The sequence below is a fragment of the Gekko japonicus genome, unplaced genomic scaffold (assembly GCF_001447785.1).
Source record: "Gekko japonicus isolate JY-2015 unplaced genomic scaffold, Gekko_japonicus_V1.1 scaffold3673, whole genome shotgun sequence".
Classification (NCBI taxonomy): Eukaryota; Metazoa; Chordata; class Lepidosauria; order Squamata; family Gekkonidae; genus Gekko; species Gekko japonicus.
In genome coordinates this window covers 37912-49576 of record NW_015166542.1, presented here as the reverse complement: position 1 = coordinate 49576, position 11665 = coordinate 37912, and the positions used below count along the sequence as shown (strand labels likewise).

Below are 11665 nucleotides of genomic sequence, written 5' to 3'. Positions count from 1 at the left end.
CCGTGGGCGCCTCAAGCAGGCCAAAGGCCTGAAGTCCAGTGTAGCCGCTGCCTAGGTGTCGGGCAGCCCCCCCTCCGCGGGTGTCGGCGGCTGCTCCCCTTCGCAACGGAGCTGCTCCATGTACTTCCGCATCTTGACAGTCATCCACGGGGGCGGGACAAAGGGCTTCAGCTCCTCCAGTTTCAAGTCAAGAGACCCTCTGGGGTAAGAGAAGCCGCAGGGGACGGTGAAGGTATGGCAGGGAGGAAGAGGAGAAGAAGAAGAGGAAGAAGAAGAAAAGGAGACTGGATCTATATCCCACCCTTCACTACCCAAAGGTGTCTCAGAGCGGCTGACAAACTCCTTTCCCTTCCCCTCCCCACAACAGACACCCTGTGAGGCAGGTGGGGCTCAGAGAGCTCTGACAGAAACTGCTCTTTTTCAAGGACAGCTCTTGTCAGAACTAAGGCCTGCCCAAGGTCATCCAGCCAGGTGCAAGTGGAGGAGGAGTGGGGATTCAAACCCGGTTCTCCCAGATTAGAGTCAGCGCACTTAACCACTACATCAGACTGGCTCTGCCCAAGAAGAAAAGATTGGATTTATACCCCACCCTTCACTACCCAAGGGAGTCTCAGAGCGGCTGACAAACTCCTTTCCCTTCCCCTCCCCACAACAGGCAACCTGTGAGGCAGGTGGGGCTGAGAGAGCTCTTTCCAGAAACAGCTCTTTTTCAAGGACAGCTTTCATCAGAACTACGGCTTGCCCAAGGCCATCCAACCAGGTGCAAGTGGAGGAGGAGTGGGGAATCAAACCCGGCTCTCCCAGATTAGAGTCCGCGCACTTAACCACTGCTCTAGTTGGGGCAACGCATCTGGAAAACTCCTTGCAGCCTCTAGGATGACTCGCCCACCGCCTCCCCCTGCTCCCCCCCCCAAGAAGCCCGCCTGGTCCTCATACCCAGGGGCCGGGCCCCACAAGGAACCAGCTCGCCCTCTCACCTGTACTCGTCACTGGCAACCAGATCCTGGATATCCTCTTCCAACAGGAGGTAAGCCTAGGACAGGAGAGAGAGTGGTGCAGGAATCGGAGGTGCCGGAATGTCAGCTATGCTGCCATGGGGGTTGGGGAGTTCATTCTGTGTCTTGGTAATTGCCGTTGCATTCCTATCCCTGCTGTGCTGCAATGCTTATCTCTACAGATGTGCAGGAGGAGGTTGTATTGTCTGGAAGTCTCCTATGTACCGTGAGAGACTACTGCTTCCCAGCTTTCGCCACCTAACGGTTTCCTCACTGGTCCCGCGCACAGGAGGGTATCTAATTGGCTCATGCCATGGGGGGGGGGTGCATACAAATGCTCTATATCCTATTATGCTCAATGGGTTGCTGCCATTCTTAACAGTACCTGTGTTACTGCATCTATAGCTTTGCAATAAAAGTATAACCGTTCCTGAATGCGTGTACTTCGTTGTAAGCTGTGGGTTCTGACATTCTGTTAAGAATGGCGGCAACTCATTGAGCATAATAGGATATAGGACATTCGTATGCACCCCCCCACGCCCGAGAAGGCCATTGCTGAGAGCCAGTGTGGCGTCTCGGTTAGAGAGCGGGACTGGCGACAGGGAGACCTGGGTCCGAATCCCCTCTCTGCCATGGGAGCTCACCGGGTGACAGTGGGCCAGTCACACTACCTTACAGGGTTGTTGTGAGGATAAAATGGAGGACAGGAAGCCATTTTGGGTCCCCAGCCGGTAGAGAAGTGGGATATTTGCATAGAGCCATCTCCTTGGCAATATTTAATGTTCTTCCTTCCGCTATCTTATCTGGAGGATTCCAAGGGATTCCCTATCCTAGCAGGGGCTGTCCTTGTATGAAGGACTGTGTTGAAACTGTTGCCCATGTCCTCCTCCTCCAGTGCCCTCTCTATCTGGCTCCCCGTCGGGATCTTCGCTATCCCATATTAGCCCAATTTTTAGAGACCCCCCGATGGTTTTAAGATCCCCTTCTTGCTTGATACTCCAGATACAGAAATAACTGAAACAGTAGCAAAGTTTCTGTGCGGTGCCATGGTCTCACGGCCTGATAAGTGACACTGTGAATTAGGTTTTATTAGGATGCTACTCTTATGATGATGTTGCTCTATGACGTTACTCTGCACGATTTGTATTTAGATGACTGTATCTTCATGTATATGCCAATAAAAGGCTTTGGATTTATTTGATTTGTAGACTGTCCCCCCCCCCCCCCAAAGGGCTCAGGAAATAAGTAAATAAATAAAGGAAATAAATATATTACTCTGGTCTGGGAAGAGGCTGACCCCCAGGGGTCATTTTGTAGAAAAAGAGGTGCAGGAGCTCATTAGCATAACTCATTTGCATACGCCACACCCCCTGACATCACTGGAAGTGTGTCAGAAGGCAACACCCACCGCTCAGGCTCCACTGGACTGTTTTGGACTGCTAGCTACGTGGGGGGGGGGGAACGTGCAGATCTGTCCTCACAGAGGAAGGAGAGCTTGTACCTGAATAAAACTTGGTCTTAAAGGTGCCACTGGACTGTTTTGGATTGCTAGCTATTGGGGGGAGGGGGACACACGCGGTTATGCCCTCACAGAGGAAGCAGAGCTTGTACCTGAAGACGGGCCCGGGGGGGGGGGCCTCTGCAACGTACCTGGCTGCCCTTGCTCCTCGTGGCCTGACTGAGGGGTGCAGGGGGCGGGGCTTGTTGCATGTGCCCACGCCCTGGGTTCCTTACTGCCGGAGCTCCACTCCTGTGCGCTCCCGCAGGAAATGACCCCTGCTGATGCCCATCAGGCATCTGCAGAACTCTTTCTGAAACAAGCCCCAACAGCCTCCTCTCCCTTGGAAACGTGGACCCCCCCTGGCCCCACCCCAGCCTCAGCGGACTCACCATCTTGCCTCCCGTGGCCCTCATGTGCTGCTGCTCAGCCAGCCAGTGCTTGTCTTGGGGGTCGGCCGCGTACTGCGTAGAGGGGGCAAAGTTGAAAACTTCCACTGCTGATTCTGCCAGCCCAGCAGAGACCCACAACGGGCTCCTGCCCAAAGACGGAGCGGAGCTGCGCTCGGCCCCCTGACCGCTGCTGGGCAAGCCTCCCCTCCCCCCCTCCCAGCCTCTGCCCTTTGCGGAGAAGGCCAGCGGGGTCTGATTGGGGTGGCCACAAGGAACGGGGTCTCCTTGGCCAGCAAGAAGGAGCACAGCGATTGGAGGATATGCCTTGCTCAAATGGAACAGAACAAAAAAAGGCGGGGTGGCGCGACATGTTAAGAATGAATACGTTTGCACTGAAACTCAGGTTTTCGAGAGTTGCCCTGTTGAAAGCGTGTGGGTAAGGATAGAGCAAGGGAAAAAAAGAAGGGGATAGTGTTGTGGGGGTATACTACAGACCTCCGAACCAACCGGAGGAACCGGATGATGCATTCGTACAACAGCTTACTAAACTTTCACAGAGACAGGATGTTGTGGCTAGGGGAGATTGCAACTATCCAGATGTTTGCTGGAAATCTAACTCTGCTAGACATGGGGCATCCCGCAGATTCTTGGATAGTCTTGCGGACAACTTCATCGCTCAGAAGGTGGAGGTGGGAACCAGAGGATCTGCTCTCCTGGATTCAATCCTGGCTAACAGGGAAGAAATTGTAGGGCTCTCCTCTGGCTCTGCTCCCGCAGAATGCAGAGGGGGTTGGACTAGATGACCTGCAAGGTCTCTTCCAACTCTAACATTCTGTGAGTCTAAGGCGGCTGAGACACTGAGTCTGTGAGGCCAGACACACACCCCCCTCCAAGTTCCAAACACAGCACTCGATAGGCAGAAGACAACATGACAGCAGCTGAGGAAGAACACAGCCAGCACCAGTGAACTGACGGGCCGGCCGGCCGGCCAGCCTGTGGCAAAGGGGCTCTCTGCAGCTGCCTCTGCTCTGGGCCACCTGGATCCTGGGAGGCGGTGGGGAGGGCAGAGCATCTGCTTGGCATACAGAAGGTCCCAAGCTTGGTCCCTGGCATCTCCCGCTAAAAGGGTCAGGGGACGTGAGAGCCGGAGGGCGGCTGCCAGCCTGCGCAGACGATACTGAGCTCGATGGAACAAGGGTGTGATGCATTAGGAGGCAGCGTCACGTGCTCGGGCGTGTTCAGCGACCTGCACTGACCTTAAACAGGTGCGGGTGTTTGATGTACAGTCGGCCTCTGGTTCCTCCCATCCCAAGGGCCCTGCAGCAGGAGAACCAACAGAGACCCCTTGTTTGCAACTGGACAGGCCCGCCCTCTTCTTTGCCGCCCGCCTGCCCCCCAATATGTCTGGCTGGCGTCCCGATGGTCGGCTCAAGTCAGCCCCTCCCACCCCTCCCCCGCACTCACCCAGCCGTGACTCACTTGTTTGCTCTTGAGCCAAGGACGAAGGCGGTGCCCTCTGTGATCCGCGAGGGATTCCACTGCAGGGCAACAGGAAGGAAAGTGCTGAGAGCTCTTTGACACGCTCACATCCCTCCCAAGCTCCTGCCTGGGGTGGGGCGGGGTGGTGGTGGTGGTTACAGCTCTTCACTGCTACCCTAGCTCGCTCTGGAAAGCGGATGCTGGGGGATAAAGTGGTGTGCTATCTCAAACCCAAAGTACTCCCAGGCCCGCCCACCCCTTCTGGAACCCTTCCCTCTTTTTGCTTGGGGGGGGCAACAGTGGGAGGGCTTCTGGTGTCCTGGCCCCACTGCTGGCACCTGGTGTTTTTGGCCACTGTGTGACTCAGAGTGTTGGACTGGGTGGGCCACTGGCCTGATCCAACATTGGGTACTCTTATATTCTCATAAGAGGGAACTGGATAAACAAATGGAGCAGAGGTCCATCCGTGGCTCTTAGCCACAAGGTATACAGAGGAACTCTCGGTCTGGGGCAAGGGATGCTCTGTATTCTTGGTGCTTGGGAGGGGGGGGCAGCAGTGGGAGGGCTTCTGGTGTCCTGGCCCCACTGCTGGACCTCCTGAGGGAACCGGGTGTTTCTGGCCACCATGTGACACAGAGTGTTGGACTGGATGGGCCATTGGCCTGATCCAACACTGGCTTCTCTTATGTTCTTAATATGGAGCAGCAGTCCATCAGTGGCAATTAGCCACAAGGTATAGATAGGAACTCTCGGTCTGGGGCAAGGGATGCTCTGTATTCTTGGTGCTTGTGGGGGTGGGGGCAACTGTGGGAGGGCTTCTAGTGTCCTGGCCCCACTGGTGGACCTCCTGAGGGCATCTGGTGTTTCTGGGCACTGTATGAGACAAAAGAGTGTTGGACTGGAGGGGCCACTGGCCTGACCCCGCACGGGCTTCTCTCTGATGCTCTCCTCTGTTCCCTCGGCAGGCAAGGGGCAGGCTCAGGCAACCAGCCTCCCTGTCTGCTCCCTGCAGCCCTCGGCTCTCCTCTCCGCAGAGAGGCCCCTTTGCCGAGAGGAGGCTCCCTCTCGCCAGCGCCTCACCTTGGGCCCGTCCCTCTGCAGCGGCTCGCAGGACTTCGTCTTCCACCTGGAAGGAGAAAAGGCCTCTGAGCGACGCGGCTTCCAGAGCGGAACAAGGGGAAGGGCCGGGCGCCTGGCAGGTCTGCTTCCCAAGGAGGCTCATCCTGCCCAAACCCGACTCCTTTCCCCCACCCGCGCGGGAGTCGATTAGCTCAGCACCAACCCCGGCTGCCAGGAGCAGTGCCAGAGCTCATGGCCCAGCGTCTCTTGGCACAGCCTCCCTGGCCTATGCCGTTTCCAAGAAACGCTGCTCCTCGCCATCATGGTTTGGGGCCTCCCGACGCGCTTCCACATCCAGCTCCTCACTGTCATGCGGAAGAGGGGCCGTGGCTCAGGGACAGGGCATCTGCTCGGCATGCAGAAGGTCCCAGGCTCAATTCTTGGCATCACCAGTTAAAACGGTCAGGCAGCAAGTGGCACAAAAGACCGTTCTCTGCCTCAGACCCCAGAGAGCTAGTCTGAGCAGACAATATAGAAGAAGAAGAAGGGGAGGAGGAGGAGATTGGATTTATACCCCGCCCTTCACTCGGAGTCTCAGAGCGGCTCACAAACTCCTTTCCCTTCCCCTCCCCACAACAGACACCCTGTGAGGCAGGTGGGGCTGAGAGAGCTCTGACAGAAACTGCTCTTTTTTCAAGGACAGCTCTTATCAGAGCTACGGCTTGCCCAAGGTCAACCAGCTGGTGCATGTGGAGGAGTGGGGGAATCAACCCCGGTTCTCCCAGATTAGAGTCCACGCACTTCACCACGACACCAGACTGGCTCTTCATGGACCAGTGGTCCAGCTCAGTACAAGGCGGTTTGGTATTTGTCTCTGGCCAGAAGGGCCTCCCTGTAAAAAAGCCCCCCCCCCTGCCCCGCTTAGTGAGGGGCTCTTCCTTCCCAGGGAGCACTACAGGAGGGGCCCAGGGAGAGACAAATGCCCCCCCCCGGTGTACATCTCCCCCCCCACCACACTTACATGCTTGTCCCCGTAGTCCCTCGCTCGTTCACCTGGCTCTGTCCGGGAGGCCGCCCCTTCCGCTGAAAGGGTAATCCCTGCTGTTAGTGCTTCCCCACTGAGGTCCTCTCCCCCCTGCAGAGCCCCAGCAGAAGCAGACCTTCCCGTGCCCTGCGGAGGCCCCACCTCAAGAGACAGGAGGCGGGCTCTAGGGGGAACAGCACATCGGGCAGCCAGTGCTCCCTCTCAGCTGAGATAGTGTGAGCCAGCTCACAGTGTTTTAGTCTCCGGCTCACACATTTTTGCCTTAGCTCAGGAAGGATGTGGCTCCAGAGCAGACTAATTTTATGCAATAACCAAATGGCTCGCTCACAGCTTTAATGCCGGTAGCCCACAAAGCAGGAGTTTTGCTCACAAGACTCCACAGCTTAGAGGGAACATTGCAAGGACCAGTGTTCCCTCTAAGCTGAGTTAGTGTGAGCTGGCTAACTGTTTTTTATCCTCTGGCTCCCACGTTTTTGTCTTGGCTTGGGAAGGATGGCTCCGGAGCAAACTAATTTTATGCAGCAGCCAAATGGCTCGATCACAGCTTTAATGCCAGTAGCCCACAAAGCAGGATTTTTGCTCATAAGACTCCACTGCTTAGAGGGAACATTGCGGCGGCAGCTGCTCCGCTCCGAGGGCCTCCTCTCACCTTTTTGGGCATGGGGCTCCCTTGCTGGCTGAGCTCGTCGTCCGCTGGGGGGGGGGGGGGGGGGGAGAAAGGGAGGAAGGAAAGGAGAGTCACTCATCTGCGCTCGCAGCCCAGCCTCAGGGCAAGCGGCACTCCTGGGCTCAGCACGGCTTGGCGCCTCCTCAGCAGCGGGGAGGTCCCTGCAGGACAACCACCGGCCTTCTGGCCACGGGCTCCTCGGCAGGTGACCCTGGCGATGCCTTGAGCCCCAGCCTTTGCTGGAGGGAGGCCGGTTTCTACCTTCATCGCTGGCATGTCGTGGGGCAGCCTTGCCACCGACTTCTTGCCGTCACAGAAGAGGAGTTTGGCCTGCAGGGAGAAGAAGCCGTCAGAGTTGGGTGCCAAAGATGGTGCCCTCGGAACTGGCCACCAGAGGGGAGAGCCCAGGGATGCCCTCCCAGCCGCCCTCTTCAGCTGCGGGGTGCAGGGAGGGGGAAGCAAACGCTTTAACGGGTAAAGCAGCCCGGGGGGTTGGGGGTGGTGACGCATGGCTCCCGCAGGGCCCTGAGTGGTTTGAGGTTCCCTCTGGCTGCTTCGATGGTTTTATTTAGTTATTTCAAAACATTCATTAGCGGCCTTTCTCCCTTGCGGAATTCCAGGCAGCGCACAAGATAAACAAGGTGACGACAGAAACCTCACAAAAAACAATATCACACCATTCTAAAAGCACATGACATTCAAAAATGCTGGTTAGGCCTGCCAATAAATAAAAACTAGATCAGTCAAATGCAGTCTAATCTGGGAGAACCGGGTTTGATTCCCCACTCCTTCTCCACTTGCACCTGGCTGGATGACCTTGGGCAAGCCATAGCTATGATAAGAGCTGTCCTTGAAAAAGAGCCATTTCTGTCAAGGGCTCTCTCGGCCCCACCTACCTCCCAGGGTGTGCCTGTCGTGGGGAGGGGAAGGGAAAGGGAGTTTGTCAGCCGCTCGGAGACTCCTTCAGGTAGTGAAGGGCCATGGGGTATAAATCTAATCTCTTCCTCCTCCTCCTCCTCTTCTTCTAAATAAACCTGTCTTTAGCAGCCTCCTGAAGACCATGTAGGGAAGGGGTGAGGTGTACCTCCCTGGGGAGGCTGCTCCATAATCATGGGGCTGCCACTGGAAGGAATCCCCCTCACGCTTTCTTCCCTTGCTTGGGGGCTGCCCCGCTCAGCTCTCCCACCCCCAGAGCAGTGCATGGCAGAGTCTGTCCCCCAGCAGATCCCAGGAGGATCTGGTGCTGCTCTCTGCCTCCCCCCCTGCCCCCACTTTGGGGCTCCCACCCGCAGCACGGGCAGGGGACACCCACCTGCTCCAGGCAGCTCCGACACGTGTCCTGGATGAGCTGCTCGGTGTCCACGTCTTCCCCAACGTTTTCTCGCACGTTGCCGGCAGCCTTCTGGAAGAACTTGGAAACAGGAATGGCGTTCTTGGAGCCAGGGTGGCACAAGCGGACTGGAGCCTCTCCCTCAAATGTCACACTTCCCTTTGCTGCTCCCCCCACCCAAAATTCAGCACACTGAAGACCCCTGTACTGAAGCATGGAATTCATGGCCACAGGAGGTGGTGGCGGCTATAAGCACGGACGGCTTCAAAAGGGGATTAGATAAGCATATGGAGCAGAGGTCCACCAGTGGCTATTAGCCACAAGGTATAGATAGGGACTCTGGGGCAAGTGATGCTCTGTCTTCTTGGTGCTGGGGAGGGGGCAACAGTGGGAGGGGGCTTCTAGTGTCCTGGCCCCACTGCTGGACCTCCTGAGGGCACCTGGTCTTTTTGGCCACTGTGTGACCCAGAGTGTTGGATGGGCCACTGGCCTGATCCAACATTGGCGTCTCTCTTATGTTCTTATGAAGCCTGCTCTTACCTTCATGTATTTATTGAAGACAGCCTGGATCTCCTCATTGATCGTGGGCTGCAGAACAGCTCGCAGGAGGTCCATGGAAACCACGGGGTCTGTGAAACTGGACCCAGGAAGAGCCATGAATACAACCAACTCTGTGCAACCCAACGGAGGCCAATGCTGGGCTCGGCAGCCTCACCACCAACCCTTCCAGCCTCAGACCACCCCCTCCTCCCTCCCCTGAAGCCAGTTTCAGAGGCCAGCCACGTAGGTAAGCTGCAGTTATCTGACGAAGGGAGCTCTGATGCCTGAAAGCTCCTGCCCTGAAAATCGTGTTGGTTTCTAAGGCGCTCCTGGGCTGGAATAAAAGAGACAGCACCATCTCGGGGGGGGGGGGGTTTGGACTAGATGACCCTGGGGGATCCCTTCCAACTCTATGATCACTCCTTCGCACGGGGATAAATTTATTTATTTTATTTCCATTTGTATCCCGCCCTCCCCGAGAACAGGCTCAGGGCGGCTTACATTAGTCAGTAAATATGAGCAGTCAGTGTGATGCGGTGGCGAAAAAGGCAAATTCAGTCTTGGGTTGTAGTAAAAGGGCCACAGCATCGAATTCGCAGGTGGTCACACAGCTCCTCTGTAGACTGCCTTGGTCAGGCCGCACCTGGAGTCCTGTGTGCAGTTCGGGAGGTCTCACTTAAAAAAAGATGTGGCCAAAATCATCGAGAGGGTGCAGAAGAGAGCAACGAGGATGATCAGGGGTCTGGAGACTGAGCCCTGTGAGGAAAGGCTGAGGGCCCTGGGAATGTTAAACTTGGAGAAGAGGAGAATGAGGGGGGACGTGATTGCTCTCTTTAAAGATCTGAGAGGCTGTCGTTTGGAGGAGGGCCAGGAGCTGTTCCACTTGGCAGCAGAGGTCAGGACCCGAAGCAACAGGTTGAAATTACATGCAGAAAGAGTATCGGCTGGACATTAGGAAAACTTTTTCCATGGTCAGAGTGGTTCAAAGGTGGAATCAGCTGCCTAGGGGGAGGTGGTGAGCTCCCCTTCACTGGCGGCTTCCAAGAAGACGCTGGATGGATATTTGTCAGAGATGCTTTGGGCGGGCCCCGCGTGGGGCAGGGGGTTGGACCATTAGACGGTCCCTTCCGGCTCTATGATTCTATGGATCATTCCAAGGGCAGGGACCAAACATTTCAGTGGAGTAACACCTCCACAGGGCAACAAGTCTGTGCTCAGGGAGCTCCGGCCCAACTGCCCCCATGGAGCCTGCACCTTGGAAGCCATAGAAGCCAGAAGCCACCCCCAGCTGATTCTAGGCAGGAGAGGGAGACAGAGGGGCTCCGGCATGAGTGTGGACAAGATGGCAAGACAAGGGGCAGGCAGTGGCTGGCCCTTCCCATTGGGGGCGGGGCGGACTGGATCGTGCTGTGGGCATAAGCTTAGAGAGGCTTTAAAGATACAGAACTGAAGAACAAGAGAAATACAGGTTGGCCAGTCTGAACCTATTAGGCAGCAGAAAAGCCAACGGAAATCGCCGCTGGCTCTGTTAACTGGGATCAAAGGAAATACAGTAGAGTTGTCCACTGCATGAAAAAACCATGCTGGACCAGGCCAGTGAGGGTCTATCTAGTCCAGCATCCTACCTCACACAGTGCTCAACCAGTTACCCCAGAGGGGTCCCTACAGGGATTAGATGGGCTAATCCAAGATGGGCTCTTCTCATCTGTAAAGGAAGAACAAGGCCTGACGCTTCTGCCGTGCAGGCCAGCAGGCATGAGGGAAGTGCCGCCGAATGATTAGCAGGAGTTTGCAAGCAAGCAGCACATCCTCTGTCGAGCACAGCTCAGAGTAAGGCTCCGCCGAAGGAGTAAGAACTCAAAACCGCCTGGCCCCCCCTGGGCCTAGGGACGCCAGGTTGGCTGGTGGCGACTAGGGCCAGGGCGTTCCCCCTGGTGGCACCAACGCTCTGGAATGAGCTCCCTCAGGAGACCAGAGCTCTATGGGACCTCCAACAATTCCGCAGAGCTGTGGAAACGGAGCTGTTCCGCGGGGCCTTCCAGTAGGAAAGACCCTATATCGGCCGTGCTGCGCTTGCACTCTATTCTACGACACCGCCACATTTATTTCATTTAATTGGAAATGAGCTGAGCTATTTTATCGAGTTGTATGTTATGTATGTATTTGCGCTGGTTTTATAATTGTTGTAAGCCGCCCCGAGCCGCTTGGTGGGACGGAAATCTAACGAATAAAGGAGACTTTAGTGCCAGGAGAATCTTTGCGCACAAGACTCCGCAGCTGAGAGGGAGCCTTGGCGCTCAGTAGGACTGGCATCTCTGGGCGAGGACATCCCTGGCGGTGTGGGGGCGGGGTGCCCTGGAAATGCAACCCCCCCATACACCCCCAGGTGGCTCTCCTCCCCCGGGAGCCGACCTCTGCAGTCCGGGGCTCACCTGCTCATCATCTGCGAGCGCCGCCCGCGCCGCTGCACCAGCCGGTGCTTGATCATGATGTTCCAGGGGGAGCTCTGCGGGAGACACGAGCGGGGGGGAGGGAAAGGGGGCGCGCGTCAGCAGGGGGTGGTGGTGGTGGTGGAGCAGGATGCCAGCCCCAGCCCCGGGACCCCCCCCTTTCCCCTCCCCCGCCCCCCCCCCCCCCCCCCCCGTCCCCCTCCCCCCCCC

General features: G+C 56.7%; 1 protein-coding gene across 1 annotated transcript in view; it reads right to left on the bottom strand.

The window, feature by feature from the left end:
- DNTTIP1 (deoxynucleotidyltransferase, terminal, interacting protein 1) overlaps positions 1-11665 on the bottom strand; it is a 39000-nt gene continuing 27335 nt past the window's right edge. Inside the window, exons 3-14 of the mRNA XM_015412320.1 lie at positions 11438-11511; positions 9006-9102; positions 8448-8546; positions 7316-7465; positions 7118-7168; positions 6445-6506; positions 5445-5490; positions 4365-4423; positions 4142-4202; positions 2886-2957; positions 978-1033; positions 1-199 (exon numbers count right to left, since the gene is read on the bottom strand). Of these exons, the coding sequence (XP_015267806.1) occupies positions 52-199; positions 978-1033; positions 2886-2957; positions 4142-4202; positions 4365-4423; positions 5445-5490; positions 6445-6506; positions 7118-7168; positions 7316-7465; positions 8448-8546; positions 9006-9102; positions 11438-11511 (975 nt within the window). The 3' untranslated portion in view covers positions 1-51. The remainder of the gene's footprint in view (positions 200-977; positions 1034-2885; positions 2958-4141; positions 4203-4364; positions 4424-5444; positions 5491-6444; positions 6507-7117; positions 7169-7315; positions 7466-8447; positions 8547-9005; positions 9103-11437; positions 11512-11665) is intronic.